General features: G+C 35.1%; 2 protein-coding genes across 2 annotated transcripts; both read left to right on the top strand.

The window, feature by feature from the left end:
- Nucleotides 1-6,352: 6,352 nt before the first annotated feature.
- LOC110442705 lies at nucleotides 6,353-20,823 on the top strand. Its single transcript, XM_021486429.1, has 2 exons — nucleotides 6,353-6,398; nucleotides 17,761-20,823. Exon 2 carries the CDS (start codon nucleotides 17,768-17,770, stop codon nucleotides 18,365-18,367), a length of 600 nt encoding a protein of 199 aa, XP_021342104.1. The 5' UTR covers nucleotides 6,353-6,398; nucleotides 17,761-17,767; the 3' UTR covers nucleotides 18,368-20,823.
- On the top strand, nucleotides 18,677-19,276 carry LOC110442727. Its single transcript, XM_021486469.1, has one exon. The coding sequence runs from the start codon at nucleotides 18,677-18,679 to the stop codon at nucleotides 19,274-19,276; it is 600 nt and encodes a 199-aa protein (XP_021342144.1).
- Nucleotides 20,824-21,117: the final 294 nt, after the last annotated feature.

The raw sequence follows: 21,117 nt of genomic DNA, 5'->3' as shown, positions 1-21,117 counted from the left end.
TTACCTGTGGTCTGAGGCCTGTCGTGTAAAGCTATCATAAAGGTGTTTGTACAAAGTCACTATGTGTAAGACCAATACATTAATGATAAAAGCAAACTTACATAGATAAGCAAACCTATATCAATGATAGCTTTGGGTGGGTTAGGGTGTTGTTGCATTTATTTAAGGAATAACGTGTGTAGTATTACTGTTATCTCATAATATTTAAGAGGGCCTCAAACATTGTTTCACGGCATCAGTGGCATAAAGGACTTTATCAAAAAGTATGATACTCTCGCAGACACTATTGCAGTAGCTGGATAAATAGTATTGTTTACATAAATATTCCAAATTATTTGTGTAATATAACTTCCGTTAAACGTTTACCTTTTCCACATGTCATACTACCATTCTTCTTGTTTAACGTAAATGTCGTTTCCTTCAGGTGACGTCATAGATATAGTATTGGTCATATTATGCCATGTTGTTTTATTTAGCACTATATGGTATTGCCATGTCATTGCCCAATAGTTAAGGCCATCATTATAACGACGTCAAAATGTCCCGTTTGGTTCCACTGACTTTCTCAGTCCTGCAGATGGCTGTAATATTCATGAAACAAGCGGACAAAATGTTAAAAAAACTTATTTGAACTTAAAGCTTAATTTTGGAAATTCTCAATTATATTTTCCATAGAGTTGAAATATTGCAACAAAAATGTTTAATATAAGTATTGAACAGCTTTCTGTCGGCATTCAGTCAGTGTGGCTGCCAATTTAAGGCGTTGACTTTGACGACGCGCTATTTTTGCACGCACTGCCCGTACGAATGTTGTCTGAAACTAGTTATTTCAATTCCAGTGGGTTTTTTTATTGACTCTAAATACAAACGGAAAGTAAATCCGCTCTTTACTGATTACATATGATAAATATAACATTGTCATCTTTTAGCATAGTAGGTGACTGTGTGTTAAAATGTTGAAAGTTAGGTGCTGGCATTTTACATATGTTTGAAATATCTTATAATTCTAAAAAAAAATATGAGAAAACCATCTTTTCTTGGTCTGAGTTCAAAATATTCGTTTGTCCTGAAAGTGTGTTCAAAGACGTTTGAATGTCGGATTTCAGAACTAAACATATTTTCTTGTTTTTTTTTAAAAGATTCATAAGATTGTTGAAAACCACTCTTTGATACAGACTACCGCGCAGCATTTACGTCATGGATACAGTGACTCACTCACTATTATCTCATTTATATGCATGAGAAAGTTATTGAACTAAAAACCTCACGGGTTTGACGAATTGCAAAATGACCTTTGCCACAAGTTGTGCCGGAAACGCGATGCGTTTCTCTAGCACACGGTTTCGCCATTCAGTTTTATGAACACCCGGTTTCGCCATTCAGTTTTATGGAGATTCACAATGTCTTTAGTTTCTTTTCATTAACTTGTTTCTTTTATTCCCGAATTTTTATATCGACCTTAGAGATTGAATTTTCTCCTTGTACGTTGACTATGCCATATGTTTCGTTTCTTTATTTCAACTGTGTAAAGATGTATATATGCAATATTTATTATCATGATTAATATTACGTGTTTATTTTGTATTCAACACAAAACTTATCTTTTGAATAATAGTTTATCAAATATCTTGTTATCTAAGGGTGTAGATGATATTGTATCGTTTATGGTGAACATCTTTACAAACACCGTATCGATACTTAATTCTCGTGTATTTAAAATATTTCTTTTGATAGAATACAGAAAAGACATTCTTCAGAAGATGAACTATGGTGTTAGTTGTCGAGTTAAACAGTCAGTTTATGTGTTTTACACTATATATGGTGCCGTTAACACACGTTAATCTAGGTAACTGACACAAATGTAAAGTGTGGAGAACACAAAGTATAACCAAAACATCACCCTCGATACTCCAGAACATTACAGAGGAGCCAGTCAATTTTACCGTTACGCGACCGACATATTCTTTTGATGTTTATCAAATGGTCAAACTTGTCTTCTCGTCTCATCCACAAAGTGACACACACTAAGCTTTCGATTTTGCTATGACATATTCTAGGGATGCAGAGAGCGAAAGTGAGTTTAACCCCTGGAGTATCGAGGATGTCATAACATGTCTATATTTAAATCAAGACGTTGCCTAATAACAAACTTTATATGTGTAAAATCATTCGACTCAATGGTATATGAGAAGATTTGTTTAATCCACGAAAGAGAAATTAAGTAGACAATGCGGAATATATCAAGTTTAAGCTGTGTAACTTGTTGTTCATTCTTTAACTACCAGTTTTAAGACATTAACATCCAATCATATCATTGCAGTTTATTTTAAATATCATTTTCATTTTATGACTATACAAAGTTGATACTATTTTCTCATTTCTTTTGTACAAATGTAGAGTGTTTATTATACAGATATATTATATACATTCTAAATTCGTCTTTTATTGGCACAAGTAATCGGTCGTGACTCGTAGCTTTATAAGGGTTCTGTAATAATTGTATAGGGATGTCAAAGTTACATTTCAAAATAAGAATGTGTATTGTCAATAATATGCCATACTTCTTACCCTGATTTCTTTTTAATTTTTCGTGATCATAAAACATTTGAAACTTTTTACCAAGAACCGTTATAATGTTCTAAAAACATATTTGTTATATGTGCGGAAATCTCGGGTTCTATCACATGTAAATATTCATATTTCAGAACGTAAAATTTCTGGAATTAATGCATCTGGGTAATTTTGAACTATGTCTTTTGGTTCTTATACTCATTCACCTAACTCACGTGTCTAAAAGGTTTATATAAATGTAATTTCCTATTATGAAGTTATACACTTATACTATAACGTACTTATATTGTAAACATGAAGATTCAAGTTAAAAGAACTTTTGACATCAAACATGCTTAGTGATCTACTACTTGATGTTAGCAATACCATTAAACATTTATAAATAAACACAATGTGAATGTGATATGCTCACCCCATAAATCAAACTCAACATGCATAAGAAGTAGTTATATAATTATATTGTTAACATATTATAATGTGAATGTTAACATACCATACAATATTGGCATAGCTTTTTCATCATATTAATTATATATAATCTTTATATTTAACTATCTACGAGTCACTCTGTGTAGATCTTGAATTCCTAGGGAGGATCTATTGAAGAAAGATGGTTAATATTCACTCATTACCCTGATGAGGTCAGGATACAGAACTGTTTGACCTGTAATTCCTATAAACAGTTTGAGTTATCTCCCCTATGCCGTTGACTTGCACATTGAAATATGTTATGTATATAATTATTATTTTTCAATTTTCATACAAATGTATGAAGGAGAGAACTTTTATTGGCAAAAGCATGTTGTTCGATCCCATTTATATACCATCATGATTAAAATTTGTTTAAATGAATTCACCAATAATTTAAAGCATACTGTTTCAATCTGCCGTTGTGATTTGGTTTTCCTTTTTGTATGAATGTCCTTATGTAAACATTCCGATAATAAAGGTTGAACTTTATTTCTGAATTGGAGTTTTTTATGACCGCTGTTTAAGAGACAAATGCAAAAGAGCGGAAACTACGCCTACTAAAAGCTGAGACCAGAAGCACTCTTACAGAAGTCAACCTGACAAAGCATTTCTAGTTAGCGGCATTATATCGGTGATTTTAAATGTCGAGACATACAGATTGATGAATATCTTTATGGTCGGCATCAAGATCTCCTCTAGTTATATCCTTTTCTTTATGCGATATGAAGGTCGATCTTTTTTGTCATGATTATTTAATTATTTTTGAGGAAAAATTGTTATATCTAATGGACACTATAGGTATAAATACTTTCTACCATTACTGCAATAAACTTTAGTGCTTTATTTTGAAAAAGTCAAGCCGCAAGTATGAATAACTGAAAAGGATCATATAAGAATTCCTTGCAAGTTTTTTTTGTGGAGGGGGTTGGGGGGGGGGGTGTCAACACGCACTCTTGACAGAAATCAATTACCTTCGATGTTGTTAAGGATCATAACGTCGACAACAATGTCGACAGATATATGCAAATTTTCCGCAGATGAAGCAAGTTGTGTGACATCGTCAACAGTAAATTAGAGCGGAATTGACCATGGCTCATGCAAGTTTCTGCCTATTATACTAACAGTACTGATCACAAGTTAATAAATTTGGGAAATGAAACTTATGTAAGCTAATCAGACTAATAAAATTGTTCACAAAAATGGACTGTAAATATAATGATTTATTTTCTGTTTTGGTCAGGTTATTAGGTGATAGCTCCAGTTGAGTACCAGTAAATATATAATAAATTGATTCGTCATATAATGTATTAAAAAGTGCTCGACTAGAGATATCATTTTATAACCCAACAAAATTAGAAAGATTTTCCTTAGATATAATTTGTAGAATGTTTTCTCATTTAATTAAGGCAATATTAGTCAACGAGGAAAATAGAATTTTCTCTGAATACTTGAACTCCTTGTCACATTTTCGTCATATTAGTTTCTTGATAATACCTTCGTAATTTTATTCAAAGGAAAATGCATTAAATATGGAGTATTTTTAAAGTAACAAGATCTCAATACAATAAGTTGATAAAGAAAAAAGAAAGCAGCCCTCAAATGTATAAATCACAAGTATCAATGCGTTTCTATTGTTGTTATGCGTTATGAAATACAAAGCAACACTTCCTTTTCTGCACATTGTAAACGCTTCCCAGCTTTAGCGACTAAATCAATGGCGAAGCATTCCGAAAGTATGTTAACTTGCATCTGTAATAAAAGCACCCAATGCCTGCTACGAGCACTGTATGGGTTATTTTAAGGATGCCGATTAGACTGACGTAGCTGCCGGTTTCTAGGCTAGCTTTATGTACGCAAGACCGGGGTTAATCATTTCCTATGCACACGTTTTTAACTATGAACTTTTTGTTGATACGGACAACAGGTGTGTCCAACAGAAATAACAAATAAGTTATATACTAGATGATGACATTGTGAAACACAATGGCCCATATTTGACATGATTTATGTTAATGAAAAATTACAATTTTACGTTTTCACGAACACACTTCTCCCCACTAAATTCGGCGGCAAAACTCGATGCTTGGCCAAGTCTTTTCTTTGGACTATCAAGGTTCATCTCCCCAATAAACACATGTACAAATCTCAAGTGCATTACCATGCCATGGTAAAGGGAAACTTTTCTGAAAATCATTATTTAACATATCCCTTCATCACAGTGAGATATGCGGCGTCTTCAATAATTTGCCTCACATTTCATGCGCTATAAGGACAAAGTCACTGTTGCGATAAGAGACGATATTACGATTTTCCTCTGGACCCACTCACTATATCCGTCATCATTTGTGTTAAATAGCATGTATAAAAAGCGCTAAAATGCATAACTAACCATTATGCAGTTTAACAACATCACTCTAAATATCTTAGCCACAATGCTAAAAGCAGTGCCAGAGAACTTCAGATATTGCCTTTCACTACATTTGTGGTATCAGTGGCAGAGATCAAATGTAGATTATAATTATTGAAAAGATTTTTTCTAAAATACCATTTATATTCAATTTTAAGTCATATTCTTTGCATTCACTATCAGTAGGCTAAATTTAAATTTCCTCTTTAAAATGTGGGTTGTCGACCCTTTCTATCTTAAAAAAGAAAGTTCAGATTCATTAGGGACTTTTTTTACTTTCTTATGTACCGCACTGATAGCAACGACAGTCAGTAAATTTCATATTCGTGACGTTCGTCTTTTACGTAACTGTGACACTTTAATTAAAACCTCTTTGACGTCAGAGTAAGAAATCAAATTACAAAAGTTACGCAAAGTATAGCATAACCTCTACATCGAATGGGATTGGTGTAATAGAATAATATTAGAAACTTTACTATTAGGTACGTCTTTAATGTTGGACAAATAGTTAAGGTTAAGTAAAAACCTACTAGATATTGACATTCATAATCTTACCCAGTCTAGATGATTGTAAGAAAATACCTTACAGTTTATTTATATCCATTTTGTTAACCACAATTGTCCTTTCTCAACAAAATGTTTTCTTTTCTGTTTTTAGAATGTCTTTCAAAGTCATTTTGATGTATTATTCCTGTCAAATCATATCTTATTTCAAAAACGTTTTTAATACAGTTAAATGTTGGTCATTGTTCTCATTAATATTATAAATATTTTGATAATAAATCAACCAGCCTTTCTGAAAGATTTAATTTGGACATAAAAACTAGCCGTTATCGCAAAATACATCCTCGAGAAAACAAACAGATAAAATGATACACGCTATATCAGCTCAGGTACAAAGTGTAGCCCCGCCAGCTGACAGACCAGAACAGAAGGAGTTAATTACCAGGTAAATACATTAATTAAGTATGGTTTAAAAGGGTATTGTCAATATATGTACATATTAACCTGAAGCCACACTGCCATGGTTGGTTGGTTGGTTGGTTAGTTGGTTGCAGGTTTTATCGTCTACACTCACTAACGAAGTCGGTGTTCGGTCGACGTGAAGAGGTAAGTTGCCGCTTAACAGGCCCTCGGAGATTCTAAGTTCTGCCCATCCAGGTCACGCTCTGAGGTCGGACAGCTCCTCATATGCGGACAGCTTGTCACAGCTCCTGTGGTCCACGGAGCGACGTCCTTAGTGTAATCCTCGCTGTCCTCCTATCCACACATTGCAATACGGTGTACGCAGCTTATGTAACGTTGAGCGATTTAGGTTAGAATTATGTTCTTGATGTCATAGGTTACATGAACCTCTAGGTCAATGCATCACTGCCGACGAACATACATCAGACTTTGAGGGTACGGTTTATAATCACAAATCACTAGAGTCAGACTCCTCTTTTTCATTTCTGCATAACAGTAACATCCAATGTGTTGCATCTTCCAAGAAAGGTCAGCCATAAGGTAACTATATATGGGAAAATAGTATATATCTTTGCGACAAGAAAGATGTCGTAATCAATCACCTTGTAGAATGGTTATTACAGCTGCTGAATACCTACTTGTTAACCTTAGTAATAAAATGGGCGTGAAGAAGATGACATTTGACAGTAAACTGTTGGACACTCTCAGTACAGATCCTCCTACTCCTAACAAAACATGTGTTGCAAGGAACGGTGATGTCTCAGTTGTTCTTCTTTTGTCGTTCGAGGATTCCACTCGGAACACAGTTCGAGTCGTAAGTCGGTACACAACAAAAGATTCGGCATCACTATCTGTCCTAAGTACACATATAAGCATATATAGCCGCAAGCCGATTATTTTCGGAGACTGTTGAATAAATGCGTTTACCCAAAAATGATGATTTATGTCCATACCATACATACCTGGGATGCTAGTTTCGTAAATCTTGAGTTATTCAGGGGAGATCATTTGTATCATTTTACCACTTCGTATCTTATAGCTTATCATTTGTAAACACAGGAAATGGAAGTATTGGAGGCCTTAAGCTGTTGAAAGGACGCAACATTATCACTGTCATCAAATCAAGACTTGAAGTTAGAATTAGACGACATTTAACAACTGTTAAGAACATGTATCTTACTTTGCAAACACTGCAGCAATTATTTTTTGTAATATTATCTGCATGCAACAGACATTAGTGATATTTGTATAAAAATTTTAAGATAATCTTTTTGAATCTCAAGTAATTTCATATCTTGATAATTCTTATCATTTTAATCAAAGGTACAATCACCCTAGAATATCTTAGTTAGCCCTCATATGTTATTATGAAACTAATTTACTAAATAGAAACCAAATTCAACAGATGATTTTAAAACTTGATGTCCTTTTTTGAAAATCTTAACGTGTTGAAAGCTGCTAGAAGGTCTCTCTAGAATTGACAAGCTTACTAACAGACCACAAGGAAGGCAGATATCAGATAGGCAGGATGATAGCGACATACTCACGGTTGTCCAATGCATTGCACTAGGCCTCAGCTTATCTTAATAGGGTAGTCTGTTCTGGAGGCTACTAAAGGAATGTGAAATATTAAAATTAACTTATTTAAATTAAGTTAACCAATATTGTTCTTTAAAATTTTAAATAATATTTCAGTTATGTAAATGATGACATAAACGAGAGCCGTTCAATAAATTTGTCACAGCACAGCACCCGTACGGACGGGCAATATGATACTTTAGTGCCTTGGCAGATTGCAAAACATTTAAAAAAAAATATGCACGCGCAAAATTTCGACTTCATCCGATAATAATTAAATAATGTATTCATTGTTGAATCGCATGCAATCGTGACTTTTGGCTACTTTTCAATGCTAAAATGAAGTTTTTTCTTAATCTGAAATACGCTCTTATTTAAAAGTACAGTGTTCTTTCCAGATACCGCCAACACAGATACATGCAGAGTTGTGAAGCATAAAAAAGCACCACTTCCGTCACATAAAGAATTGTTTTTAGGTGGTTGAACAAATTAAAGAATAGTAAAGTTGACACCAAAGAAAACACGCGGCCAAGTATGCCAGTTTTTGAAGCATCAAAGAAGTTCCTTGCTGCTGTGAAAGCAAAAACCAAGGATCTTGGTCGTTATACTGTTTCTAAGATAGCTAGCTATGGTTGGCATAACAGAAAGCAGTATACATTTAAGATGGATCCCCCATTTGCTGACATCTGAGCAAAAGGCCGAACGTATGAAATGTCCTAAAAGTATATTATAAATTACGGTAATTGCGACTAAAGAAATGTATCTGAGTTCTAACAGGGGATGACCTTGATGTGTCACTTTTAACCCCAGATGCGCATTAATAACAAATAATGAGTGTCGAGAAATCAAAATAGGCCAGTGATTACAAGACGTATAAAAAGCGTCAAAACATTTAATATGCCATTTTTTCAATTCTAGTGGGACTGTATATCAGATACGGTTGAGACAAAGTAATGAAATCTGCCAAAATATTCAAAATGAAAAAAATATCAAAGTAAAGGGCTGAATCGCATCCAAGATATTCACGACAATGCTTTATCACACAAAAGCGATACTGCACTGGCTATTTTGAAGCAAGCGAATGTAGTACAGAATTCACAAGAGCCTAAGTTACTTTGACTTCTTCCTGTTTGCCTTTAGTAAAGAAAATGCATTCTGGGAAACGGTATGTCTAAAGGAGTACTGTTGGTAATTCACTCTTTCAGTGTCTCACTAGTATACCAAAAGGAGACTACCGAGCAGCATTTACGTCCTGAATAGTGCATTTTCTGCCTTGGGGAGGGGGGCTTCGAAAGGTTGTAAGATCAAACTATATACCATATACTATATACATGTGATTCTTGACACTAGCAACGTAATTTATTGATTGACCCTTGTACATGCCGAATCTTTTACGAGATAAATAACTTATTTGATATCTGATATGATAATGTAACAAATATCAAAAGTTTCTACGAGATATTTTATAAACAATTAAGATGCTTGTTCACTTGACCTCTCCAAGTAATTTGCGTGCATTGATTTATTTAAGACCATTTGCACAATAACAAAACGCTAATAGAGAAGATTCGTGTCTATTGCCACCATATTGGACCAGATAAATAATTCGTATGGTATGGATGTTCAGTAAATAAACTGCATATTAACCATGTGCTACATTTTATATTACAATTTCATTATAACAGTTTAATAAGTGCAATGACATATTGAACACGTAGTACTTTCTATGTTTACAGTGACATCATGAATTGGTCGGCTAACCAAACCGTCATCATGGTGTGCCAAGCAATGTAAGTCTTGCTTTGTTTGTGTACTCTATAAAGCGAGGTCTCACAATAGACACAAAATGGCGACCAAGAAGCCGGAAAAGCGGCAGAGAAACGACTCCATGATGCATCCATGGCAAACGTTAACTTCCTAGAGGACCAGAAGAGAGAGATGGAAACAATCAATAGCATGGAGCAGACAACCAGTAGAAACGCTATTGCGACGGTACAATCATCAGAAGAAAGGTTGGGACATATTCTGGAAACTGAGGACTTTCTACAGATAATCCAACACGAGAAGAAATCGATGACGACACCAAAAGTAGAAAGTCTTCCCAATGATACCACACCCGACATAGGAGCAGAGGAGATCAATAAGACTCTTATCATGGGTTCCTTATCAGCCCTACAACAATGTGAATCTAGAAGCAGATTTACAGACGAAGACACCTCGGACTTTGTGGGTACTGTTTATAGACAGAAATCACTGCAGTCAGTCTCCTCGTTCTCACTTGGGAATGGGGGTTCTATCAAATGTGTTGCACTATCCAAGAAAGATCAGTCATATATAGCTATAGTGTTTCGGGAAAATCAAATATACGTTTGTGATGAACAAGGTGTATTAATCCGCCGTCTAGTGTATGAATCAGAACCTCGTGGAATGGTAATTACCGATGACAAATGTCTACTCGTTGGCTTTTTTGATAAACTGAGTGTGACGAAGATGACATTGGACGGTAAACAGTTGGATACCTTCAGTACAGATCCTCTAATGCCTAACAAAATATGTGTTGCAAGTAATGGTGACATCTTGGTCACTCTTTTATCATCCTTCAAGGATACCCTCCCGGACATAGTTGGTGCCGTGAGTCGGTACACACCACAAGGGAAAAGGGTGGTCACTTTTGAGCGGGACCGATTCGGTAACATCATCCATCCTAAGTATATAGCCGCAAGCCGAGTATCTGACATGGTGGCTATAACTACCCACACCAATAAAAGCAGTGAAGGTGCTTTTCATGGTCACGTTATGGTGATGACCGGAGACCTACAAGTGAAGTTTCGATACCTCAGTGATGGGCGGGTTATTCCTGGTGACGAAAAGTACCTCCTAGACATCTCAACCAAACATTTCTGTGTCGGTTTTGATTACAACGATAACATAGTACTGGGAGATTTAGTTTCAGGTTCTATCGAGATAATAGACAGTTACGGACAAAGACTTCAATCTCTGGGGCAAGTCGATGGCCTGAGAGACCTCCTCTTTTCTAGTCAAGACACATTGTCGGTCGGAAAGACAAGTGGTCGAGTGGAGGTTTTCAAGTACAGATGAATCTGGCAACCATAGGAACGTATCTGTATGACGGTGTGGCAATTGGAATAAACTTAATTACATTTTCTGTGCATATTTTATTGTGGCCAGAAACTAAACTCACTGGAGCCAACAAATGGCACACCTACACGCTGTTATGTAATCCTACTCGAAATGTCTAAATTCATTTAAGTATATATTTTTGTTATCAGTTCCAAAACGGCGATGGTATAATGGAAGATTAAGTGACTCATTAATGTGGAGGTTGCTTGTGATAAACACTAAATCAACAAGTTACCTGTAAATTAACTCCTATATGTAGCGTAATTCGACCTGATGGTTTATTGGAAGATTTCATTGATCTCACAGAGATAATTCACTTTTTAGCCAGATGTTTTCTACATTATTTATATCTTGTCCTTTTTTCAATCTTCTGAATCCCAGTGTCTGTCAGCATTGAATATTTGGTTTGTAACAATATTTTTTGTTAATTATGTATTCAACACAAACTTATTTTTCGAATTGAAATTAATCAAATATCTAAGAGTTGTTATAGGAGTGTAAATGATATTATATCTTTAAATGTAAACATCTTTAAAAACACGTGATTGATAATTAATTCTCCTGAATGCAGCAAAGGTGTAATTCAGAAAATGAACTATGGTATTAGTTGTGGAGTTAAGCAGTCAGTACATGTGTTTTAAAATATCGATTGTGCCGCTAGCACGCGTAAATTCAGGTAAACTAACACAAATATTAACACAGAGTAGAACATAATCTCTATCCCCGGTTTAGTTTTTCACTTTGTTTCTTGGTAAAGTTCTACCAAAACATCATCTTCGATACTCAGTTTCAGGTAAAAAAAAAACCACATGACCAATCGCTAGGTTGACACCTGTTCCTTTGAAGATTACAGAGGAGCATCAACCGACTTCAAAGCCAGTCAATTTTACCATTACGCGATCGAGCGATTGTCTTGTTGTATATCAAAAGGTCAAACTAATCTTCTCATCTCATCCACATGGTGCTGCACACTGAGCTTTCGATTTAGCTATGACATATTCTAGGGATACAGAGAGCGAAAGTGAGCGTAACCCCTGTAGTATCGAGGATGTCGTAACATGGACAATGTCTATATTTCAATCAGTCTATTAACAAACGTTAACAGATGTGTAGAATCATTCTACTCAATGGTATATGACAAGATTTGTTTGATCCATGAAAGAGAAATTTAGTCGATAATGCGGAATATATCAGTTTTAAGCTTTGTAATTTGTTGTTCACTCCTTAATTATCAATATTCAGACATTAACATACATGCAGAATGATTGCTATACAGTTATAAACGTTATAAGTTGGTATTATATTGGCATACTATAACAAGTAATCGATCGCGATCTTGTAGCTTTAAAAGGGTCGGCGTAAAACTTTCTGTTATAATTGTAATGAGGTGTCATAATAATAGCTCAAAATTAGAATGTATATTGTCATTTTGTGTAATACTTCTAACCCTTTCCAATTTTCATGAACATAAAATGATTAAGAGTTTTTACCAGGAACCGTTATAATGTTCCAACACCATACGTAACATCCCTAGAATCAATGCATTTGGGTTGTTTTAAACTATGTGTCTTCTATAACTTATACTTATTCACCTTACTCACGTGTTTAAGCCTCCAATAAGTAAGTTGAAACCTTTTCCAAAAAGAACCCCAATAGAAATATTTGTCAGGACTATAAATAGTTAACCATGCAATTGTCATATATCATAGTACTTACTTACTGAACTATTTATCAAAGTGGTTATTTACATTCTTTTCTCCTACAAACACTATAGATTTACTTACCCTAGACTGATTCGATAAACTTCCTCGGAATAGCTATATTAGTGGGTAAAAACGGGGACGTCATTTCCTTGGTCAATCTTTTAAATATGACGTCACATAACAATGCTTTGTTAACTTACCATCGTTTGTAGGGAAACCTCTATTTATATAACTTTCTCCTTAATTCATTAATAATGTCAAGCATGTTGTTTCAATCTGTCGTTGTGATTCGGCCTTCTTTTTGTATAAATGACCTTATGAAAACATACCGATAATAAAGGTTGAACTTTATTTCTGAATTGGAGTTTTTTATGACCGCTGTCTCAGAGACAAATGCAAAAAACAAAAGTCAACCTGACAAAGCATTTCGAGTAAGCGGCGTTAAGTCAGTAATTTTAAATGATGAACAAGCTCACAACACTGGATTTAGAGATATGAAGATTGATGAAAACAATGGACATCTAGTGATAACCGATGTCCATTTTGAGGATCGCTTGTTATGTTTACGGACACTTTAAATAAAAATATTATTTACCATTACTGCAATACAGCTCAAGTGCTTTATTTTAATAAAATCAAACCGCACATACGAATAACTGATAAGGACCATATAAGTATTTCGTTTCAGCTTTGATTTCCTCAGGAAGATCGTGACTGGTGTATTTTATTTTTTTTTCAAGGTGCACTCTGCCTGCCTAAGAAAACAGTACATGTGGGCGGATATGTGCAAAACGAAACAAATTATGTGACGTCATCAACAGTAAATGAGGGCGGAGTTAACCATGGCTAATGCAAATTTCAGCCTATTATACTTACTAAACTGATCACAAGTTATGAAACTTATGAACTTATGTAATATTTTTTATGTACGCTGTAATGGACTGTAAATATAATGACAAGTTTTCTGTTTTGGTCAGGATATAAAGTGTAAGCTCCAGTTCAGCACGAGTAATAGATTGCTCCGCATTCTAATTTATTTACACGTGCTCAACTGGAGCTATCATTTTATAACCCAACCGAAATAGAAAGATTTTCCTTAAATGTAATTTCTAAAATGCTTTTTTCTCTCATTTATTTAAGGCAGTATTAGTCAAAGAGGAAAATAGAAATTTCTCTGAATAATTGACCTCCCTCTAACACAACTAATATAAAAAAAACTTAAATGTTGGTTTTTTTCATCATTTTAATTTCTTGATAATAACATACTTATTTCATTCAAAGGAAAATGCATAAAATTTAGATTATTTTTAAAATATCCAAGATAGCAACACAATAGAATAATCAATAAAAAATTAAAAACACATTTTTACTTTAATGGCAGCCCTCAAAGGCATATCTTTCTTAATATTACTGAAATTAACATATCAAATGTATAATATCATAAGTATCAATTCGTTTCTATTGTTTATTTGCGTTGTGAAATACAAAGCAATGCTTAATTTTTTTCCACACTGTGAACGCTTCTCAGCTTTAGCGACTAAATCAATGGCGAAGCATTCCGAGTTTAATCTGTTTTTCCACCGCTGTAATAAAAGCACCCAATGCCTGCTATGATCACTATACGGGCCTACTATATGCAGGGGTTAATCATTTCCTACACACACGTTCATAACTATGAGTTTTTTGTTAATACGGAAAACAAGTGTGTCCTACAGAAATTACAAATAAGTTTTTAACTTACATGATGACACTGTGGAACACAATGGCCCATATTTGACATGAATAATATAAAACAAAAATTCAATTTTACGTTTTCACAAACACATTTCTCCCCACTAAATTCGGCGGAAAAAACCCAAGCTCGGCTAGGTTTTGAAGATGAACACACAAAATACAAGACAAATTGCAGGAGGATCGCCGTACGTATACCACACACAGGTAAAACCTATTATAATATGTTACATGATGTTTAATACACACAGGCAATATCTTCCGGTGGGCACGGGGGTTCGTTACAAATGTCTGAAATACACATTTGCTATACTGATATGGGTCACAGCACACATAATGTATAGTAACATTTGTAACGAACACCTGTGGATAAGGTGTGTACGATGGCCGATAGCGGCCGACAGAACACTCATATTAGTAAAAAGTGTTCTGTCTGTCAGTTTGTCAAATTATAAGTGGGTATTTTACATATTTTGTAAAAAGTGTAATCTGTCATGACACTTTGTCAATTCATGCATGGCAGTTTACTCATTTTACTTTCACAAAATAAACATTGGGGGAGGAGGGAGAGCTGGAAGTAGGGTCACATTCCAAGGGCTGAGCAGAACAGAGTATGCTATCCCAATGAACTTATTACCTTTAACATAAATCACACGGATTAGACGGGTTTTATTTACTGTTCATCGTGTACACTGGGAGCAAGATGGAGTTCCTTCTATGAAGTAAGTAAAACGATGCTGTTTATAAAGTATTTATATTAGTGGTATGTTATGTTCAAGCCTTCAATTTGATGTAATCGTTGCATTTCCTAATATGCATAATGTATCCACTGATAATAGTATAATACTATATTTGAGATAAATTACATTTTATCCCGGATAAGTAAACTTATTGGTATGAACTATTGTAAAACTCTTGAATAGTATGCAGACTTTGACTTTGCCATCATTTCTATCAAAACAACTTTTAAAACAACTATTCGCCTCCTCTATGAGACCTTCAAACCAAGCACATGGTGTGTAACATGACCAAGAAAGGTTCATCTGCCGCAGGCAGAGTCTAGTGCTACCTTCACTATTGAACGTGTGATCGTCAATAAATCATTAAGTTTACCTATTTAAAACAGTATACATATATAGTTATAATATAAATACTTTATAAACAACATCATTTTACTTACTTCATAAAAGGAACTCCATCTTGCTCCCAGCGTACACTAAGAACAACTAACATACCGTCTTATCTGTGTGATTTATGTTAAAGGTAAACTAGGTTCATTGGAATAGCATAATCTGTTCTGCTCAGCCCTTGGAATGTTACCCTACTTCCATATCTCCCTCCTCCCCAATGTTTATTTTGTGAAAGTAAAATGAGTAAACTGCCGTGCATGAATTGACAAAGTGTCATGACAGTTTACACTTTTCACAAAATGTGTAAAATGCCCATTTATAATTGGATAAACTGTCAGATAGAACACGTTTTACTAATATGAGTGTTCTGTCGGCCGTTATCGGCCATCGTAGGTTTGGGACCATAGTTTTATCTGCCACCATGCATGACTCGGAGCAGTCAGAAGTATATAAAGATCTTATTTTCTCTTCTCGCACACAAAATAAAGAGAATAATGACGCAACAGTACAGATCCATAAAAATACATTTTTAGGAGAGGAACAGAGCATAATAACGCAGGCTGCAACACATTCATTGGTGGCGAAGGCTTGATTGATCACATATCCGCTTCAGTCACTCGTAACTCAGGGGAGATAACTCAATTTTATTTTTCTAAACATGCACATAATGCAAAACGTCATCTGATTAATCCAGACGTGTGTCGTCATCTAATTAATCCAGAAGTGTGTCGTCATTTGAATGAAATATTTAAGTATAGAGAAACAAAACACCATCCATACAAAAACAAGAGTATAATATTTTGGTTAATTTTGTTCTTCTAGACTATTGTATTTTCAAACTCCTGTGGAGAACCTCGAAGATTAGAGGGAAACACGACGTTTTCTTTTAGAGTTACTTTGAACTAGACTTGAAAGGAAAAACAATACGTACCCAGCTACGAGTAAACCTCTTACATATATGTGTGTGTACGTTAATCATGTACATGCTTTGGTATATATATATATGTGTGTATGTTAACTATGTACATGCTTGTATATATATATATATATGGGTGTGTACGTTCGTTAACCATATACATGCTTTGGGGGATATATATATATATATATAACAACGCGTGTATGTGTTTAGAGCGCGCATATATATATATATATATGCGCGCTCTAAACACATACACGCGTTGTTATATATATATATATATGTTTGTGTGTGTGTGTGTACGTTTGTTAACCATGTACATGTTTTGGTATATATATATATATATGTGTGTACGTTCGTTAACCATGTACATGCTATATATATATGTGTGTGTGTACGTTCGTTAACCATGTACATGCTTTGGTATAAGCAATACAGTGTGATTTGAATTTAGTCAACATTTTACAAACATGTAGAGATAATCAATTTTATGTTTCCAATGTCGGGAAACTCACAAACGCACGATTTATCACATTGATTCAACATGCTACTATATGTGTATAATCAAAACATGTTCATCGGACTTATTGATAAATACACAAATAAACATAACGTTTAGCAAACTCAATATATCAATAGCATGTGGTCAGAATGAAAGTACTAACTGTACATCAGTCCGACATTCCTCTGGCCCTGATACCGGGCTTAGACATTTTGACAGATAGATGTCTGCTGTGGGACATCCATCTATCAAGATGTCTGAGTGTAGTGTCAGGGGAAGAGGGAACTCGGGCTACTTATATATATGGCTGAGTTTTCAGAACCACCTCTGTAGAAGCTCGCTTCTAACGCGCAGTATTATCTATGAACATCTTTATTAAGCATCGTAACCGATCCAAAGTGAACATTAATTATATATCCATGGTACTATAATGAGCCTTTCTTCAGATGTTTATCGTAGCATTTCTATTTGTCGATGTCTCCAACAGGACAAAGAGTGCCAATCATTAATTATATAATATAACAAGTTATACAACAACAATCATGTGTTACTTTGTATATTACAATGTCGTTATCAACACTTTAATACATTTCCTAATTTAGTACAATGACATATTGAACACGTGATACTTTCTATGTTCACAGTGACATCATGAAGTGTTCGGTGCACGCTGACAAGACCGTCATCATGGTGTGTCGAGCCCAGCAATGCGAGTCTTGTTTCGTCTGCGTCCTCTGTATAGCGGGATCTCACAACGGACACAAAATGGCCACAATTGGGGAGGTCGGACGAATGGCGAAGAAACGACTCCAGGATACGTTCACGGCTAATGACAAATACCTCGATGACCAGAAGAGGAAGATAGAGATTATCAACGGTATGCAACTGGCAGATGACATGAAACAGAAGGAATTACGTCAACTGATGGAAACACAAGGCCAACGCATGCATGAGACTGTGGACAAGGTTATAGCACATATGATTTCCCATTATGATTTCAAGTATGAACGACGACTGAAAGAGCTGGATTGCACAAAACACTTGATAAGAGAAGATATTACAAGAGTACAATCATCACAAGACAGTTTGGAACAGACTCTGGAAACTGACGACTGGCTACAAATTGTCGAGGACGAGAAAAAATTGACGACGACACGAAAGGTAGAAGACCTTCCCGAGGATATCACCCTTGGTGTAACAGCAGAGGAGGTTAACAACAATCTTGTCGAGGGTATCCTATCCGCTCTATAGCAATGTCAACCACTCAGTAGATCTGTGACAGAAGAACACGAGTCAGACTTCAAGGGAACAATATATAGGTATAAAGCACTACAGTCGTTATCTTCCTTCTCATTTTCACACAACTATGATATAACTTGTATACCAGTTATAAAAGTTCATGCATGGATAGATGTGGCAAATGAAATAGACGTATGTTTATGCGACAGAGAAGGAATAAAATCCAAAGAAACGACTTTTGAAGAAGATTTTCGTGGAGTGGCGGTAGCTGAAAATGATAAATTGCTTGTTGCCTTTACTGACATCAAATGTGTGAAAAAGATGTCAGTTGATGGTGAACCTCTAATGACTCTCAGTACGGACCCGTGGATGCCGAACAGAATGTGTGTCGCAAGTAACGGCGACATCTTAGTCACACAGGTCTCTTCCTTTGAGAAACGTCTTGCAGACACAGCAGGTATCGTGAGTCGGTACACAACCCACGGAAAGAGGATGGTCACGGTTGAGCGGGATCGATTCGGTAACACTATCTGTCCCAAATTTATAGCTGCCAGCCGCGTATCCGACTTGGTTGTCGTCACTACACTCACCAATGAAGAAAATGGCGGATATAATGGTCACGTGGTAGTGATGACTGGGGACCTACAAGTGAAGTTCCGATACCTTAGTGATGGGCGGGTCATTCCTGGGGACCAGCAGTACCATCCAGATATCTCAACCAAACACTTCTGTGCAGATAGTCAGGACAACATCATTCTTGGTGCTGTTAATTTAGGTTCTATAGAGATAATAGACAAACACGGACACAAACTTAAGCATCTGGGACAGGTTGATGACATGGGTTGCCTCGCCATTTCCAGGGACAATGAGTTATGGGTAGGAAAGACAAAAGGTCAAGTGGAGGTCTTCAAGTATACCTGAATCATCCAGGGAGTACAGTTTTCTTGTTTTGCTCCTTGCCGTGCCATACCTTAACAATATCAAGGTTGCCATAAATCAATCGGTAGCTGATCTTGCCGTTCTGTGTACTTATATTTAACTCATTAAGTTCGAGTGAAATTCCTCAGATTTTGTGCGAAAACATTGTAGAATAATCTGGTTAGTGAATTGATGAGAGCGTTACGGTGACTTTCGGTTTTTTCTCCGAAAGAAATCGTTTTTGTCGAAGTAAAAATGTCAATATTTATTTTATTTGTTGGCTTCTGTAAAGCATATTTACAGAAACTAAGACACCCCTGAACACGACATGACAAACAAACATTGTAATGCCATTAGACAGTTTATAATATAAACATGTAATCATCTATGTGTTATCGCTAGTCATTTGTATAAACATGTTTTTTAATACCACTAGATAGTTGTATAAGTGTTGTATGTATTTTCACTAAGCGGTTTATAGACATGTAACAGTATATATATCGTGACACCACACAGCTGCAAGGCTTTACGTTGTCGTTTACCTCAAAACCAGGCCCTCGCACAGTTCATGCTCGCAAACATTTTACTGCCTAGAAATGTAAGGAATATCTACTGATAAATCATAAAATGACAGTATGTCCCCGTGGACGTGGGTTTTTCGTTATCGTTTACTTTTGGCATCGTTATTGATCATTTCATACATGGAGTTTGTTCACACATACCTTGATATTAAAAAGGTGAAGAATGAAAGAAATCCCAACATTTTTATTTCAAATATTTTTGCTACATTAATGAAACTGTGAATATGGTTAAATAATCGTCAGTGCAAATCGTTATAACTCACCGTTGTCAACGCCATGTCAGTAGTCTACTGCTAGTGACGTATCTAGTGACAAAAACACGTGTAGTCGTTCTTTTTGGTGTCATAAACCTTATGTCGTCTAGCTTGCAATGTCAAACAGCACTTCGATTACATTTTACAGAAAAAAGGGATATATTGGAAAAGAAAATGCGGAAAATGTGAATTAAGAATTCCATTTGCCCATAATCTGACATATTTTATTTTTGTTTGAACTGTCAATGTCGTCTATTTTTTATATCTATGTTGTACAATAAAAATTTCACTTTTATGAAAACAAAAACATGCTGTAAAGAGATTCTACACTTCAATGCCATATATATCACTCGGGAAGTTACAGTGTTATAGGTTTTGTAAAACGCGTATATGTGAATTTACTAAAGATGATATTTCATAGCTGTAATAATTGTGATTTGTATATGTAACAAATGTTCTTTTCATATTCATTTAACATAAGAGAGAGATAGAGATCCTTTTTCTGTCAGTTTTGGCGAATCAATTGTTTCTTTCGTATTAATGAAGGTATAAATTGGTTAGGTGTGTGAGTGCGGAATACGCTTTACTCCAAAGTGTTAATATGTATACATATATATCAGCATCAATATACTATAACTACAAAGTGTTAATATGTATACATATATATCAGCATCAATATACTATAACTACAAAGTGTTAATATGTATACATATATATCAGCATCATATATAATAGCTTTATTTTCAATTATAGTATATCAATTCTATCTTCTTGTAATATGATGTATATGTACATGTAACTGTTCTGTTTCACTGTGTCTTGAAAAAGGAGCGGATCGCTCCGAAAATTTGACAACCTAAACTTGTCCACACTGTTGGAATTACTTCTTTGCCCCATATATATCAGCATCAATATACTATAACTACAAAGTGTTGGAATGAACTTGCTAGTTGGGAGTGACAGTGAGTTGTGAACCTTGTCGAAAATATTTTAATCTCATGTGGATATT

The sequence above is a fragment of the Mizuhopecten yessoensis genome, unplaced genomic scaffold, assembly GCF_002113885.1.
Source record: "Mizuhopecten yessoensis strain PY_sf001 unplaced genomic scaffold, ASM211388v2 scaffold716293, whole genome shotgun sequence".
NCBI lineage: Eukaryota > Metazoa > Mollusca > Bivalvia > Pectinida > Pectinidae > Mizuhopecten > Mizuhopecten yessoensis.
The sequence above is the reverse complement of the archived record's forward strand: the minus strand, read 5'-3'. Positions and strand labels throughout refer to the sequence as shown.

Bases quoted from the DNA above. Each gene is read 5' to 3' on its own strand.
- LOC110442705 (XM_021486429.1), top strand. From the start codon at position 17,768: ATGAAGTGTTCGGTGCACGCTGACAAGACCGTCATCATGGTGTGTCGA.
- LOC110442727 (XM_021486469.1), top strand. From the start codon at position 18,677: ATGTCAGTTGATGGTGAACCTCTAATGACTCTCAGTACGGACCCGTGG.